Source organism: Leptonotus elevatus, chromosome 2, assembly GCF_054856555.1.
Source record: "Leptonotus elevatus isolate MCC_2025b chromosome 2, RoL_Lele_1.0, whole genome shotgun sequence".
Classification (NCBI taxonomy): Eukaryota; Metazoa; Chordata; class Actinopteri; order Syngnathiformes; family Syngnathidae; genus Leptonotus; species Leptonotus elevatus.
In genome coordinates, this window is record NC_141240.1 from 16240824 (window position 1) to 16259673 (window position 18850).

General features: G+C 39.5%; 1 protein-coding gene across 1 annotated transcript in view; it reads left to right on the forward strand.

Annotated features, from left to right (window-relative positions):
• klhdc8b (kelch domain containing 8B) overlaps positions 1-18850 on the forward strand; it is an 89535-nt gene that overhangs the window by 58272 nt on the left and 12413 nt on the right. Inside the window, exons 4-5 of the mRNA XM_086066967.1 lie at positions 2366-2530; positions 4553-4777. Of these exons, the coding sequence (XP_085923093.1) occupies positions 2366-2530; positions 4553-4777 (390 nt within the window). The remainder of the gene's footprint in view (positions 1-2365; positions 2531-4552; positions 4778-18850) is intronic.

Below are 18850 nucleotides of genomic sequence, written 5' to 3' on the forward strand. Positions count from 1 at the left end.
TATCTGTCCGCCTGCAACCCGGATAAGATTAATCAACGTCGCGTTAGACCAGCTGTCTACCCTGCGCATTTGGATGTGATCGGAGCAGATTTAAGTTGAGATCAACTTTCTGCCACAAAATTGTCGGACGCATCTCCAACGACACTTCTGCTGTGCCAGTACACTCAGCTTGTTGGAGGCTGGTCTGCCAAATTGGAGAACCCGCCGGCATTTGTGCCCCACTGCAGGTGCACTATCTACAAAAACGGAGCCCCTAGTCTTTCTTAACCAGTTTTCAGATGCTGAGTCTTGTTTTACTTTTGGATGAACATTTCAATTCCAACACACCGCTACTCTTTGAATTGTTGGTTTCCCAAATGATTTTGGATAGTTGGAGTGTAGGTGGGTACAGTAACTTTTTATTTTTTTTTACCTGGTTAAATTGTATTTTTTTCAAATAAATAAATACATTTTTTTTGTGCTTCTACACATGTACAATTTTCAAGATGTTTCTGTTGAAAAACCAGTATTCTTTTAAGATCCAGCATACTTACATCTAAGACAAATTCATCCTAGTCAGCTGACGCAAACACAAATAATGCAAAGTGTACAGTAAAATGCAGCTGATGCTTTTTATAGAATGCTTATTACGGCTTCCCACCTTAAGTGTATCCCTTTGAAATCATAGCCTGCTCAACTCCCTGGTGCAGGTGAACGAGTCTCTAAAAGGTTTCCTTTTCTGAGAAAGGCATTTTCTTCAATTCCCAGCTTGCACATACAGGGACCTTCTCTAACGTACAGACAGAGAATGTCATGAAACAGAATGGGCTGCTCATTTCTTTTCCAATTGTGGCCAAGGAACTTCTCAATAGTAAATGCAAATTTTTTGTGGTGATCACACTCATAGTGAGTGACAGATTTATTAGTGCTGAATTCTTCACAGTTTGAACAACAGCTTGGTGGCTGTGTCATGCATCTGCGTGACTGAGCAGTCTTCCTCTCAAGTGACTCACTTTCTCACATTTGGACAGTCAAAACTCTCCCAGCGCGAATGGTCCACTAATCTGGAACGCGACAATCTCCTTTTTTCCTCACCCCATGCTCCATCTTCCCTTCCTTCTTTCTCTCCTTCCCATGCGCCCCTTCGATTTTCTGCCCTTGCATTTCTTCAACAGGCTTACCAGATTTACTTGCTCAGCATTTGGCTTGCCCTATTTTTAAGTCTTAATAATAACTGACACTGCAGTACTTTGGCATCTTTATGTTTCCCTCGTATCCCTAATAGAATGATTAGTATGTGCTATAAATAGGTTGATGAGCCATAAGGGCAGTACCAGAAACGGAATGGATGATAGCAATGGGTAGGTTGACCCTGAACTATTCATCCATATAATCTATAATATTAATATTTCTGTTCTGGAATTGCTACTGGACGGAATTGATTCTCACAATAGAATATCAGGTTTTTATTTTTATTTTTATTTTTATTTTTACATATTTGGAAGGTGATTAAGAATGATTGGATTTGAACACTCTTGATTTTCAAGGGGAAACAAAGGTTCTGCTTCCATTATTAGTGGCCTATTAACTCATTTTACTGGCGAGAGTAATAAGTAATCAGATAAGTCTTCATCTTGGCTGTTTTTTTGTTTTTGTTTTTTTTACATTCCAATGACTTGAGTTTTGTTTTTGTTTTTTGGGGCACAACTAAAAAAATAAAAGCATGGAGGGAATGTACTTTCAAAGTAGGAGGCCATTATTTAAGAAAATATCCTGTACATGTTACAATGCTTAATTTGAATAATTAAAAATGAATAAATAAATATAAATCCAGAGGTTTCTGTCAAATCAAGAAGTCGAGAGAGAGAAATGTGTCAGCAGCAGTTTGCACAGTATTGAGAATGATTTAGAGCTTTCTCAGCTATGTCTAGACCAACTTTGTTTAACTTCAAATTGTGTTGCTGTTCAAATTACAGTAATGCTTTGTTAGGTGTAATGATTACAAGCAGAGGTGGAACAAATAGAAGTACAGATACATGTAAAAAATAGTATGTAACAGAAGAGAAGTACAGATTAAACTCCTTTACTTGCGTAAAAGTAAAGTACATACAATCAAATGACAATTGACAGACCAACTTAAATGTGATCTTGAAGGAAGCTGTGAATGCTTTTCAGCTTAGATATCAGCAATGGCAGCCTCTGTTTTACATGTTATCTTTATTGACAACCCTCATGAGGAAAAACGGTTTGGATAATGGATGGATGGATGAACAAGAAAATTGGTTATGTTACTTGCTTCATTTCCCCATGATGTATCATTTCCTCACTCTGAATCCCCCCCCCCCCCCCCCCCCAAATCGCCCTGATTATGTCGGTTTCACTGCAGATGGCAAGGTGTACGCATTGGGCGGCATGGGGGCGGACATCACACCCCAGGCCCTGGTGAGAGTTTATGAGGCAGAAAAGGACCAATGGCAGCCGCTGACCTCAATGCCGACACCGCGATATGGAGCCACGCCCTTCGTAAAAGGAAACAAAATCTACATCATGGGTAGGAAATTTCCTCTAAAAGTTAGATTTCATTCATTTTGGGATCATTTTGTGTTTGGACGACTTCCACAAAATATTATTATTATTATTATTATTATTATTATTATTTATTCAATTATATCCATGTTGCCTGTGAATTCCATTTTGCATGTACTGTAAAATCATGTGAATAACCACTCCCCCCCCAAAAAAACAAACAAACAAACAATGAATGGGTTTGAGAGTAAAAAAAAAGAAAAGAAAAAAGCAACAAATTATTTCTTTTACATTATTTATATATTTACCCAGTACCTAGGTATTAGCCAGAGGTTCATCCATCCATCCATCCATTGTCCCGGGAGAAGAGTTTAGCCCAGTTACCCTTCGGAAGAAACTCATCTCTGTCACTTGTAACCGTGTTCCTCTTCTTTTGGTCCGGACCCACAGCTTGTGGCCATAGGTGAGGGTGGGAATTTAATTGAACCGTTAAATCAAGAGCTTCTCCTTTCGAGTCATACTGCTATATATATTCTTCAGTCTTGGATATACAAGTTTTGCCGTCAAGTACAGATATGCTAACGGTTTCTCCCGCTAAGCCCTCCGGTTAAAGTCACCGAATACATGAGACAACTGTGTGTCACGCAGTGGTGCAAGTGAGTGCAGCAGTTTGATGAATCTGTGCTTATGTCAGCAATTGTGCTTCAAATTGTCTGCTGCCATGACAGGCCTCTGAAGAGTTGAGCAGCACCTGACAGAGAGCAGCAATATGCCCACGCTAGTGGAACAGCTTTGTCAGGATAGACTTCTTCAACCAAAACGGATCAGTTGAGTGGGAGAGGGATGACACAAGGTTCGTCTTATTGATGTGCAATATATAAGAGAAACATAATAATTAAACCTGTTCTGAGTATTTCCAATCCTTTCGGTGTACGGAGAATTCATTCCCATTGTAATCTTGAGGTATTATTCTCTCACATCTTTGACGGTAATCCTTCCCACTCACTTGAAACTTGTCTCGCTTTTTGCAGTCAATCTCTTCCCACTCGAGCTGACATCAGTCTGTTGCATTCGCAGGCTCTCTCCTCTCCGTTCTTTGTATCATCACTTTGCATGCTATGTCCTTGCACTCGTCTCAGCCCGTCTCTCGGTTTTACAGCCCGTGCTCCCTTCATTTGTTGTCTGTCGCTACGCAAATGATTTGTAGAAGAAAAGTTGAGGGGAGCAAACTGGCTGTTCTTGTGTTCTGTCCAAATGAATTACAACCCCAGTGATGTAGTCACTTCACTGTACTGTAATTGCCAAAAAGTCTTGAGGGTATAGAGAGGGATTAATAAAAGCACATCATTAAATGAATAAAAAATGAAAGATGTGCTGCTGGGTGTGGAGCACAACATGCTGGTTTTCATCTACATAATATTTGGCGGTGAGGATTAGGGATATGAATTTAAATACTTTTTCCAACAAAAGGCAGATTCATTTACAAATCTCTTTTCAACTATATTTCTGGGTGGGTATGTGAGATAACCTAGTACAAAATGAAGTGAACAGTATTTTTGTTTCGCATTTGCTGTCTGCTTGTGTTGTCAAAAAATAAATAAATCCCAAATTCCTCAGTCAGGCTCGCCTTTTCCCCATTTTCTGCCTTTTTGCTGCAGCAACTCAGACATCATCAGCCTGGGGTCTGTCACTTGCTGTTCCTTTGTATGGTAGCGTGGAATTACTATATTTTTTATTATCACTTTGTTTTTTGATGGACCATCCACCTGCACACATTGTGCCCCGCCTCTGGCATGGAGTCAAATGGGATTGGCCAAACAAAAGTTTATCTTTTCATGTTTACGGTCAATTTGTATGTCAGCCCATCTAGGGAGTAAACTAACATATTACAAATGTTCCATTCATTAAACACCATATAATTGACAAAATTCCCAAAAGGTGTACCCTTCTATTTACCATGAATTGCCCAATGTATTATTGCTTAGAAGCATTTTAAATCATGTGCTGTGCCTTGAAGGAGGTTGAACGCACTCTTTGATATTCCCAGGTGGCCGTCAAGGAAAGATGCCGGTGACGGCGCTGGAGGCGTTGGACCTGGAGATGAAGAGCTGGACACGCTACCCCTGCATCCCAAGCCGGAGGGCTTTTTCCTGCTGCGCAACAAATGAGCGAAGCCTCTTCAGCCTGGGGGGCCTCCAACAGCCGGGGCCGCACAACTTCTACTCCAGACCTCACTTTGTCAGCACAATGGAGGAGTATGATCTAGATCAAGGTAAGGGGAGTGAGCACCTAAAACACGGCTTTTAAGATGGGAGGAGAACTGTTTGGCTTTCTGATAAGGAGTCATAACGATAGCTCTGAAACTATTTATGGGAAGGTCTAAAAACTGCCAGAAGGAGATGTTACTTCATTCTTTATAAAGGCAAGCTTTACTGCTCGATGATGACAGTCCAGCAGCCTGAATTAATTCAATTCAGTTTAAACACAACCACATGATTTTGTGGCTAAGACGAGTCAGAATGACGGGCTGGTCCAAGTTATGTTTAAATTGTGGGATTAGTCTGGACAATGAAATTCAAATAATATATCATTTGGAGTCATGGTTTACCAAGTTACTTAAAAGCTTGAAAATGAAAGCTAGCATCTAAGCGCCTCTGTTTGAATTGTATGCAGCTACATCAGTACCAGTACACTTTTCAGGACGGTGGCTTGAGATGTTTTACCTGGGTTCCAAATGCGCACAAAAAAACTGCTAAATTCCTTTGTTCATAAACGCAGAAAATGAGGGTCATCAAGTACAATAGCTTTGGCTTTTGGCTGTCTATGAAATGCTCAGCATTTTTCAAAACATCATTAATATGCACTTAAAAACTCATCTTTTCTTTAACTCATTCAAACCCAAAAACGTATCAATACGTTTTTCATTACTTTGTCCTAAACTCCCCAAAACGTATAAATATGTTTTGCCTGTTTTTTTTAAAAATGATAGAGCATACAGAAGGCTTTGATACAGCTTCTGACATGAAGAGGTCACCTAAAGTAATGGTAGTCATTACAAAAAACGGCCAGCAGTTGGCAGTAGAGTATAAGAGATCAGCCAGGGTCATGTTGCAACAAGCTCTATTTTCAACAGGTTTGTGAATAATGATGAAACTTAGCTAGATTCTAATGCTAATTGCTGCAAAACAGATACAAATATACTTTTTTTTCCTGATGAAAGAAAAAACTCTAATCTTTCTTTTGGTAGGCTCCATGTTTTTATAGCAAAAGAACAAAATATTCTGTGCACCGTGCAAAATCAGTCAAAATCCAGTAAAACAGCCGGAAGCTAACCTTGCCAGCTAACCGTGCCAGAGGTATTTGTGAGTTCACAAACCCGGACGGAGAATACATCTTGAACGGCTCCCGCTAATACGTTTGCAGCCGATCTGTTTTCGATCTGACCAATCAGGCGTTGTTTAGGCAGGACAAACCCAATAAGCGCAGATGGCTGGGGGGGAACAAAGAAACCTAATAGCCGAATGGATGCTGCAATTAATTATGTTCTCACAGAATTACTCACTGTTTCCTTGTTTAATTTGAACAGCGAGAGGCGTTTTGTGCATTTTTATCTGGTAAAGATGTTTGTGCTTCCCCCCCACCTCCCTAAAACGAGACGGAAGACGAGAATATCATTAGAATATCATTCGTATCAAATGTGCAGAAATGCCGCATCGTCCAATCATCTCGAAGTATTGTACAGAAAGCCCCGCCTTTCCCGAACGGGTCTGCCTAGTGAAGTACCAGATTGATAATGTGAAGAACTCCCTCGAGTGAATCACAATTATCAATCTGGCTGACGAGGTTAGCCGGGAGCGAAAGGGGTTGCATCAGAGAAATTAGCTGAGAGTGAATGAGTTAATTAATGGTTGACGCATAGCTGCTTTGTTTTCTTTCTTCTTTTTTTCTTTCTTCGTTACACGTCGTCATTGTGATGTTTTGATTGATGTGACGTTTTCTTGTGTTGAAACTATTGTAACTTTGGCATGACATTGCATTCATGAGTCTTCTTCTTCAAACCGCCGTTAAAACTTCCAAGCAAACAATGCCATGTTGATTACTGCGGTGCAGCTCAGCTTCATCTTCGTCTGTGTCTTTGAAGGGAGATACTGCTGGCATGATACTCCTCTTTTAAATTATCATGGGCAAATTTATCTGACATAAGAAAAAATGAAATGGGTGGATCATTTATCAGATCAGTGATTATCATGCAATCATGTAACCCTGTTAGAATTTTGCAGAAAAAAAAAAGAAGTCTTTGATGTGTAAATTTCAAGCCGTGTAACATGTTATTTCGATTTACATTATTTGTTGTGAAAATCAATTCTAAATCTGAACCTTAGAGTTAAATTGTCTTCTGGAATAGATTGTGTTGTACTTTGCTATCACTTATAGTGGTGGTACTATATATATATATATATATATATATATATATATATATATATATATATATATATATATATATATATATATTTGCATTGGCACCTTTGATCATTTGAGGTACTATACTCTAGTTTTTTGCTAACGTAACAGAAAAGAAGCATAACCAGCCTCTCATAGTATTCAAAACCAGCCTGAAGCATATTAACATAGGTAAGAACATGATCTGCTCAGTGCTAATAGTCTTATCCAAATGAAGGGAGATTATGCATTAGTGAGTCAGAGCGCATCAAAGTTGATGGCGATGCAGATATAATTTTTTTTTTTAATTTTGCAGTCGATTTTAAACTCTCCCTAAGCACCACTGTTCCTCAATAGACACAGCTGTGTCTTCAAGGGAGATTCGTGAGTGATTGTGTTCCTTTGAGAGCCTTGGGAGCTCGCATCACTTAGTGTGCTTTTGAGTGCCTGATGATAAGGATTTTTGGACTTTTACACTACAGTAGTTTATTTTAAATGTTTGAACTATATTGTTGAGGCAGCTTGCAATTATGTAAGGGTAGGGGATGAGCAAATGAGTTTTATACTGTACGTATTGGATATTTATAAATTCCATCATTGACTCTGGGGAACAGTCATAAGTAGTTGATAAATTTTTAAAGGATTTTTTCCAGGCAGAAACACACGCAGTGGAAATAGTTTCCATCCATAGGTCCTCAAATAATTATTTGTATTTTACACATTATAAAGGTGTTTAACCTTTCCCTCATTGAAAGGGCCATTTCTAAAAGGCTTGGAAATGTAAAACAAACACATTTTGTGAATATCGTATTTTTAGTAATAACATGTCATCAGAAATCTTCTACAATAATATGTAGCTATAACATTTTTTATTATCATTACTGTTTGTTGCTGATTGGCTTGACTACATTAGAGAAGAAAAAAAACTGAGAAAGTCCAGCTTGTTGCTCTTTAACTAAACATGTTCATATTCTAAATGCCACATCAAACTATACAGAAAATACGATACTAAGAGCTTATTGGTTCTGAATGACAAATATGAGAGTGTCAAAATGGTCATACACGGACGGCATGTGGAGATTCCAGCAACAGTAAACGTCTTTAGGCAAGCAAATGAGTTGAGCACAAACATTCATCTCTCGAGGCGCAGTGCACCCAATTTTTCCCAAAAGCGGCTCAAGACAATTTCTGATTCTAACATCAATAATAAATGAAAACTTATTTTTGCCAGATCCCATCCAAACAATAAAGCTTAAACCCATTCATTGCAGTGATGGTGCATACAAATGCACAAAGGAGCAATGATAATAGAATCCGGGCTTTGAATTCTTCGATGACATTCTGCCTGCTGCGTAGAAGAAGAAGAAACTTCTTTGTACCTTTAGTGTCAATTAGACACATAAAACAACCCAGGGAGTTTGACATAATACCAACAGTGCCAACAGATTAAAATGCGTTATTGTAACATTTGTGGAAACCCCACCTCTAATGTACCAATTGAGACCAATGATACGTCAAGTGATTACGGGCATGAATAACAAATGGAGGTAAATTTAGAAGCGGCCCACACACTTTATAATGTCTGGGCATGTTTCAAAACGTGTGAGTTGATGCTTATGGTTTAAACTCAACGATTCTCTGCAGATATCAAAGAAACATCAATATGCTTGTGTGTTTTTCTGCCATTGCTGCATTGAAATTGCTCTCTTTTGTATACATTCATCGAGAATATGTGGAAGTAAGTATTGTCTTTATGGCATTTTAGAAATATTCTATTAATGGGAGGTGTTTTTGTAGCATTATTAATCACTAGCTTTATGTTCAGGGCTCCTGACAGAATCTTAAGGTGAGGTTTCATCATCAGTATTGTTACCGCTGGGGACAATCATTCTCAAGCAATTGGCTGTACAGTCTGACATCATAGCAAATCGAAAAAGGAAGATTTTCAGAAGTGAACAAGTGGGTTGACTAAACTCTTAGAGCCTTGTAAGAGAAAAAAAGCAATTCAAACGCCAAGAGATGCCGCTGAACTAGATGGAATTGGACAATCGCAAACAATGAAACCACCGCAACAACAACAACAACAACAACAAAAAGCAGACATTGGAGTTCTTATCAGGAGCCAAAGTTTTGAAGCGTCACCTCCTTTATTACTTATTGAAACACAAACAACATTGCTCAATTGTGAAGAAAAATGGGGATTGCCCGGGTCGCTGTCGCTATATTCGTCCGTTGGCAGTGAATGCAAAGAAAGGAAAGTTTGAGCAAGGAGAGATGGTGGATTAAGATTACAGGTGGATTCAAGCACAGGGAAACAGGCAAGGAAATCAGGGGCTCAATAATCTTTCAAATATGTATTATGAACTCAAAGGTATGCAGGAACACGATCAAAAAATACTAAATAAAATGGGAGCAGGGATGATGAGAGCAGGTGGAGAAAAAAAACAGAACTAGCAGATTGGTAAAACATTAAAAACGAAACTAAAGAAAGTTAAATGATCCCGACTAACACCCTCAGCCTCATTAAAGGATATATTCCCAATTTCCAACTTTCCCCCCCCAAAAACAGGTAGGGCGGGAGAGGGTCTGGAGGTAGATACTACGGCGAGAGCAGTCCACTCTTGTACAAGTCATTCTAGAAGTCACCAATGACAGGAAGAGGCCCAGTCAGGTGGGCTTCTGGGAATCCAGACACAAGGTGCTCAAGTGGCCCAATCTGAAGGATGGCCAGGATGCTCAACACATGGAGATCCTCCAGGCTGTTTAAGCAGACGGCTGTGGTGCCGGGCCCAAAGGGAGTTGTAGTGACCAGACATAAGGTATTGGCCAACAGACAAGTCGTATGGCGCAGCAAAAGCAGGGGAGTCTCATGTAGCTGCACGTCGTGCGCTGCAGGAAAAGTGTCTGATGGATGCCGCAGGACGCGCATTGCCGGCGAAGGGTTGGACTTTATGCAGTGATGCTACATTTGACTGGAAGATTTTCACGTTTTTAAAAAAAAAAAGAAATTTTGACATGACATTTTTAGTGGAGTGGTACATGCTGAGGCAGTGAGTGCCCCAATACACAGCAACAGCCCACAGAAATAAATGGGTGGGTTGTCAGGAAGGGCATTCAGTGTAAAAACTGTACCTAGCAAATCAAGTGTGTGAGAGATTCGCTTTGATGATCCCTGATGGAACAAAGTGAAAGTGAAACAAAGTGAAAGTCACAGCATTTTTGAATTTTTTATTAAAGGTAGATTTAGATTGAAGACTTTATTTATTAATTTTTTATTGTATTTTTTTGCGCCTGTACTTAATCAGCACTTGTGAGTCCCAAATCGACTTGAATTGGTTTCTTATTGTAATTTTCCCGAAAAATACTTTGTAGTCCAGCAAATTAAAAATCTAATTCCATCAAAATATTACATGGTGCTAAATGGAATGCACGTATATAGCGCTTTATCTGCCCAGGATGTTGCTTTCTTTTTGGTCCCATATTAAATCCATCCATGTTGCGTTGCACTAGCCAGTTGCTGCATCTTAGCTACTGCTAAGCTACCAGTAGTTCATCTCTTAGGTCCGGCCAGAATCCATGTTTGCAAACTCGCTTTTGTTTGTAACTTGGAGAGGCCAACAGCAAGGCGTGAAGGCAGCCAAATATTCACGTTGCTAGGATGGCGGTCAGCAATCAAGTTTTGCCAGAAACATCATTTCAAGCATTTTAAGTGGCTTTATACACAACCGATGTACTTTTCAAACCCCGAAAATGACATTAGAAATATAACATTTTTATGAATCTTGTACTCAACTTGTCACACAAATATTAACTAAATAAAATTAGTTACTGTTATAAATGAAACAAACTAAATGTATGAACAGAGTTGGGAGCGTTACTTTTAAAATGTATTTCGTTACAGTTACAAGTTACCTGTTAAAAAAATTGTAGTTAGTAACGTAATCCAAGTACCATAATATTAATGGAATGTAACTTGATTACTTTGGATTACTTTTGGATTACTCCAATACAGAGTATGCTCGTGAAGACAAGATGAAAATAAATATCACCACAATATATATTCTATACAATGTGCCCTCGCTATTTGCGAGTGATAGAGACACGGGCAGCCTACAAATAGCAAAAATCCTTGTGTAATTAAAAAGCATGATATTGATTGATTAATTCTGTTTTTGAACTGTCACAGATAGATAGATGGATGGATAGATAGAAAGATAGATAGATAGCTAGATGGATAGATGGATGGATAGTGACATCAACTGCAAAATTTACTTTTATCCCAGTCACAAGTTTAGCCGTGTATATGTTGTGTATGACGTTTAAATAGTGAATTGGTGGGAGGAAGATTTGTTTGGAAGGTGTAACTCACATTATGGTTGTAGGCTAGCGGGCTAGCTAGCAAGAAGCTACAGCGCGTAGCATGCCGCTGGATTCTCAGCTCTAACTTTCGACCCTTCAGAAAGACGAGTAAGTTCCAGCGAATACCGGTCGCCATCTCCTCCTCCTGTCCGTGAAGCTTTTTCAAACTGCCCGTGTGTGGAGAACACGATTAGTCAATTAGTTTGTCCCCTCCTCCCCGACATGTAGCAACGGTCCCAATCGCGCGGGCGTGCACGCTCTCTCTCTAATCCTCGAAGTAATCCCCATTTTTAATAAATGTACCTGTAATCTGATTACATGTTTTTTTCCTGTAACTGTAAGGGAATACAGTTACATTTTTGGGGTAATCTGATTACGTAAGGGCAGTACATGTATTCCGTTACTCCCCAAGCCTGTGTATGAAGTCTATTAAAGTCTTCTTTTCTCTTAGTTGTCATGCGCCCTGGTGAAGTTGAAGCTTTAGAAATAGGAACTTGAGGTAATGTCTCTCCTTGTTTTTGTTATACTGCATTAATTCACACTGGGATGTATTACTGTATTTTGTAACTACCGTCTGTGATTGCTTCTTAGTGTGTTTGGGGGATATCCTGACAGATGGTATGTAAGTGAGCTTCATTGTTGCCGAGTGTTGTGTGTCGGTGTTACTGTAATAAATGTGTTTGCTCTCGTGTGAAATGGTCCTTATGCATTTACGAAGAAAATAAAGCCATAATCTTAGTAATGGCACATTCCTTCGCACCTTCCTCTGCTTTATGGCAGTTGATCTCATTGGTTTGCTGTTTAATACTCTGTCAGGTTCAATGTGCACAGCTTTGAAGAATAATAGCCTGCACCGGCTGAAGAGCCCCTTTCTCACGCTATCATTGACAGCAAACCCATACTTGTTCCTCAAAAATGTAAGAATATATATACATACATTGCCTGTTTGCAGATTACGCTGTATGCGTGTGCTTTGGTGGAATAAAACGGGCAGAGGGTAGAGTTTGAACGATGACATTGTTTCCAAGATGGTGATAGGAAACGATGCTATTAAAATTCAAAGCTTCCAGTTCTGTATGCTACGTGTGAAACAGTGCTCTTGTTCAAAACAAGGCTTTTTCTTCATACAAACCAAACCCTGAGGACTTGATAGAAAATAAATAAATCACTTTAATCGTGAACATGTGACAAACAATACACATCGATGTGGTCTCGCAGTTGTGCAGCAAGTGCAAACCTGTTTAAAAAAACTAAACAAAAACAGTTCTCTGTCGACCAATCAATGGACACATGCACATTTAAAAATAATGGCCTCCTCTCAAATAGAGGCCCCTTTTAAAGAAACACTGGGTACTGATTGCAATAGCCCAAATTAACTCCTTGACACAAAGTAAGCAATATGATATTAGTTAAAAAAAAAAAAAAGTTCAGGCTGGTGTTATCAAACGTGCTGAACTTGTGACCTTTTGACAAGGGAAACGACAATTCCGAGTGGACAACGCTTCCATTACTCAACATGGCATCAGCTGCTAATTGAGGGGAGCTGCAGTTCAGAGGCAGTCGAAAGGTCAGAGAAGGAGGCTTGGTAGCAAAAGGTTGCCACTTGGATGTGTAGGATTAAGAATAAAAAGTGGATAAGGTTCATGTGAGTCAGCAATCTCAATTAAAAGTACCCCGCCTGAGGCAATCGGAGTCAGATTGAATGCCTTTTGATCAGCCGTAGTATTCCAACATAGAATAGTACACAGCAGAGTAAATTAATTAAAGTGCAAAGTAGCAAGGTTTTTTTTAGGTTATTATAATAAGTATGATTTAATGTAGGTGCAGCTGAGGCAACATTATCTGGTGTGAAAGAACATTCTACTGTGATTATAGTCTTCAGCGGAGGTTTTAGCCCTTCTTTCATTTCCTATTACTGAGCAGATTCCTTTTAACAGGGTCTGAAATGTAATCAAGGTGATTTGCATTTAAATGTTTTCTCTGCTGCCATTCAGCGCGGCCTGCAGGGTTGTCACTGAAGAATGATGCTTCAAAGTTTGTTGACCATAAAAACAAACAAACGTGTTGTTTTTATGGTCAATTCTTGATTCATACACATTTTTGGAAGCACCTTTTCCCTCGATTCTCAACCATGGTGCCGAGAGAGATTATCAAGGCTGCACTGGCCATCTGGCATGCAGGGCAGATGCCCGGTGGGTCTGCCTCTTTTGGGGCCGATGCGGTGCTTTTTAATTATTATTTTCCTACATTTTAGAGCGACTGGCCCACAATTTAGAGGGACTAGTCCGGTAATCTAATTTGAATATAGGTCGTAAACTGAAACATCATCAAGAAACATCAGTGGCAGAACTACATGTTAGGCAGGAGATTAAATCTAAATGCCAGGGCCGATATTTTTGTGCCAGTCCAGCCATGGAGATCATCAGAGTGTCACGGGAAATAATCACATTTCACTAAATTTATCACAAAATTATATTCTATAACAACAATTATTCATTGCCATTTTTCTGTGCGAGCAATGTATAGTGACTGGCAGAACAATAAATGCTGATCCACAGCTGGCAGATATCCTTCAATCCTTTGTTGTTGGCGACAGAAGCTTTCATTTGTAATTAAGTGGCTTTGCATTGTTTATCCAGGGGTTTGTAATCATTCCTACTTAGTTCATTTACTCACAAACACTTCCGTAAACAGCTGTGGATATGTTGAAGCTCTTTCACCCCAAAACAAGATATGACTGCTAACAGGCTTTTTTACACAGCTTGGACATGCTGTCGCACAAAGCTATAAATAGACCTGAGGGCACTGATAGTGGTGATGATGATGAAGGGTGATTTTTTTATTTTATTTTTTGCTAGTGTGTACGCTTTTGTATGTCTATACTGTGTCTCCAGGGTGATGGCAGTTGACATCTTTCCTTTGAGACGACAAGCAAAGACATAAATGTAAAAATAGAAGTAATGGGATGACTGTGGTGGTCCACAACTGTTATAGCAGCTGTACTCATAATTTACTATAGGAAATCATATACAATGGAAAGCAACATGAGCATTGCTCATAACGACTGCAAGTTGTGTGCTTGCATGCATCCAGAAGAGTTTAATGTAAGTATGCATATATGGTTTGACTAACAGTACAATAGGGCTGTCACTATCAAATCTTTTATCGATGATCCTATCGACTATTCCATCAAATAAATGGGTGTAGCGGATGGATTAGCAAAAGCCCCCCCCCCTTGTAAAGAATGTTCCTCACAGTAGCAATGCCCCTTTGCACATTATTGTAAATAAGGCCTACGTTTTCTAAAGTTGTTGTAAAGTGGCACTATACTCACTCAATAGTAGTATATTGTTATATAGATACAAATTTAAAGATTTTGGAAAAATACAGTAGAGCGGGCTTTAGAATGGCCGTTAATGTCTGCGTGGATGGCGTACATAGTGCCGCATAGCCTTGGGGCAAACATTTTGTGTCAAAGTATTTTTGTGGTTGGCTTTCCCCAGACGTACAGTAACGCGTGGAATCGAAATCATGAATGTCATTAAGTAGTGACAATTATTGATTGATTCACATCTCGGAGGTTGACATATGACCCCTTCGGCACTGTCAATACATTTTGACTTTGATAATAATGCCTTTAAGATCATTTAATCTGTCAGTGTGAAAAAGTGCAGTAAAGTTGAGACGGGATCTTTGAGTGGTTCAAATAAAGGGATCACAAAGATAAAAATGCTGTCAATGAGCTGCAATTCAAACTCAAATATTCCCCTGCTAAGTATGTAATACATATTAATCTTACTGTGAATGCGCTGAATACAAATCATGACCTTGAGTTATTGGCTCGTTGCCCTCAGTGTCAAAAGGAGACACACAGAAGATTAATAAATCACATATTTTAAAAGGAACCCCGACTGTAATGACAAGTTTGCTCTATATTATTTATTTGGTTGTTACTAACATCACTATGAGTTTCATTTTTCAAAAATCATTTCCAGTTGAATACATTTTGTAGAAACTTTATTTGGACGTACGCCGCCATTGTTATTTACGTCGCGACGCCTTCAGTGCGTAGTGACGTAGAATGGCGGCTGGCTCTGTAAAACATCTATAAAGAAAAGCAAGGTAAGCCTCCGTAGCGTTCCTGAAGGTGCTCTTGAATGAGTCTGGTGAATGACGAGAGCAAGGCGTGGGGGGAGGGGGGGGGGGGTGACTCTCCCGATCGCATGTTGTTTGTTTAGGAACGTGACGAGGCTTAACTTGCTTTTCTTTAGAGGCGTTTCACATTGCCGCCATTCTACGTCACTACGCACTGAACACGTTATGACTTAAATAACAATGTCCAAATAAAGTTTCTACAAAATTGTATTAAACTGGAAATGATTTTTGAAAAATGAATCTTATAGTTATGTTAATAACAACCAAATAAATAATAATGAGCAAACTTGTCATGACAGTCCTTTTAACATATTATTGTAAAGGCCTCATTCCTAGAAAATACAAAAAGCACTTAACTTGACTTGACTGTAAAATGAATACCAAACTTGCTAAATTGCATTTTGCATTTTGTTTGCAATGCAATCCATGGTGGCTTTTAAACGGCAACATTTATCCTGGCTGTTCATTTCACCAGAGTAAGCACGGCTATTATCCCGTGATTAGAAAGTATATCAAATGTGTTCTCGCTGATTACATCTTTTGCCTACAAAATAATTATAACGGGTGAGAAAAGAGACTGCAGAGAGAGGTACGAAATGAGCAGTGTGAAAGCCCCTCAGCTGCTGTCAGACGCTCACAAGTCTAAATCTGTTTGCTCTCCGTGGATTGGCACATTTACACGCTCCCTTGGATGTCTTGTTTTGGTGAACACATTTCTTTCAGCTTTTCCTTGATTGCTGTTCCCCCTGCTGTGGTCAAAGCTTTGCGCCTTATTCTTCCTAACACATTGCCTCTGACATATTTTGTTTGCTGCAAAAGGGACAAACTAATACAATAGTGCTGCATTTGGCACTCAAATTGTACAAAAATAATCATCAAGTATTACTTTAGTGTATAGATAGACATATAGTTTGTATTAGTTAACGGGTTTGGTTTAAGGAGGACTTTCGTCCAAAGTAAGCTGAGATAAGATCCAATTAATGTCTTATGTTATTATATATCATGGATCTGCAACTGGTGGTACATGCTGCACACTGAGTAGCCCCCTGATTAATTTTCAAAAACAACAACAAAAAAATACATGGCGGTGGAGGGTATTAGAAACATGTTTCCTTTACGACAGTGTAACCCCGAATACTCACGGCACAGCACCCGCGAGTTCACTTGTTTGCAGATTTTTTGCTCCAATAATTAAAAAAAAAAAGTTCGTTTTTTTCTTCGTTTTGTTGTTTTGTAGGGAACAGACTCCTATTTTTCATTGAACATGTATATTGGAGGTTGATCAGCGTTTTAAAACTGTGGAACACCGCTTGCTATTTGTGGGCCGGCCCGGTCCCTTACCCCCATGAATAGCAGGGATCCACTAGTTTAAAGTTGTAATATCACCTGTCACCACTACGTGGCAAGCATTCCTTATATTTTTGCAGCGAGGTAGCGAGTAGCTCAAATAAAATATTTTGTGAATTTGGAATGACCTGCAAGACAAACATAGTACCTCAATAAAGTAAACATTTTAGTGGCTTGATTCATCTACCGGATTACCTACCGCTTATCCGGGGTCGGGTCGCAGGAGTAGCAGCTTCATCAGGGAAGCCCAGATTTCCCTCTCCCCAGCCACTTCAACCAGCCCCTCCGGCGGGATCTCAAGCCGTTCCCAAGCCAGCCGAGAGACATAGTCTCTCCAACGTGTTCTGGGTCATTCCCGGGGGCCTCCCGCCGGTGAGACATGTCCGGGGAGGTGTCCAGGAGGCATCCGAACCAGATGTCCGAGCCACCTCTGGTTCCTCTCTCAACACGGAGGAGCAGAGGCTCGACTCTGAGTCCCTCCCAGATGACCGAGCTTCTCACCTTATCTCTAATTATGTGTACTTTGATATCTCTTGAAGAAATGGACTAATGACGGGTGTTTGACTAGTCTCCCGCTTAGACGGGATGCAGAAGAAATCATCATTGATTTTGCAGCACAACAAGTTATGCTAATTGAGAGAAAGGAAAGGACTGGGTAAAACCATTTCAGTTTACAAAGTTTCCTGGATGGAAGACTTAATCTAAAAAATAAGTGTTTACCAGGCTTTATTGAACCAAGGCACACATTTTACTGTACATCAGAAAAATTTCATTGCACACCACCAAACAAATATATCGCAAGAGGTAGCCTACTGTGTCGGAAATAGCAATGAGCTTACTTAGTCACCAATTAGCTTCAGTCAGTGTGAAATGTGGACTTGTTCAGTTGGACAGTTTTTTTTTTTGTACCTACTAATTCGTATAAAGCAAATACAGTGAAGCTCCACTGCCTAGTTGAAGTCAGAATGTCCTTACATTTTGGCACTTTCGGAGCTGGTGTTTTCAGTCAATTCTGTTGGCCAGCTCCTGCTTCTCAGCAAGAATCGGGGGGCTGCAATGACTTCACTTTTATTGCAGTTGGCTCATGCATTTGAATGAGGATTAGCTTGGAGGCTCAGGCATCATATCAAGAAGAAAACCATTCATGGAATTCAACTGTAAAGTGTTTGTAGTTCAGGCTTTGTGGTAAGCTTATGACAGTGGAACGGATTAATGGCAAGTTCTACTTGTCAGGCTAGCCTCAAGACAAATCTGCATTGACTAAGTGCGTGGCCAAATAGAACCATTAGCAGCCTGGTGCAGCCTGCAGTTCTTGCACCCCACTGTTCTCGAACATCCCCCGCAGCCCTGCTAGATACGACTGAGTTGCCCTAATCGCTGTGTCAAGGATCATCTGCTAAACGAACATCTTTCAACAAATGCAGCTTACGTTCGGGTCCTCATGCTGGTGCTGAGCCACTTGGGTAAAATACAGAGTGCCCCTCCTCCAGGAAATACTTTGAACACTCTCTCAATTCTCTTAAGAGGTGCAAATGAGTGAATTGATCACAGGCTGATCAATAGCAGAGAGGAATTCATCACACCCGCATTGCAGCACTTGTCTAAAGCTGTGCACACAAGAGAATGAGTGTGTGCGTGCGTATGTCTGTGTTAAAGTTACTGTCTACCTCGTAGCATTAATAACATCATTTTTTTTTTTTAAGTATGTACTGTACTTACAGTACCAATTATAACCACTCAAGAGGAACTTCCTTTTCCACTCTGCTATTTATTTTGGTTGCACACATCTCAGTGGATTACACACTACATGTAAGGAGTTGGGCAGTTCTCGCTTTAACATATGACTCTGTTTATGCTTATGATATTGGAAATATATTGTCTTATTATTGTAATTATTTTTTGCAAAATAATTCAATTACAGTATTCTCATAATATCACACTTTAATTGTACAATTTCCAACTATTTTCTCTGTTGATTGTAGCTACTAAATATTAATAATAATAATAATTATTTTTTTTTTTTTTATTACTAATCTCCATCATA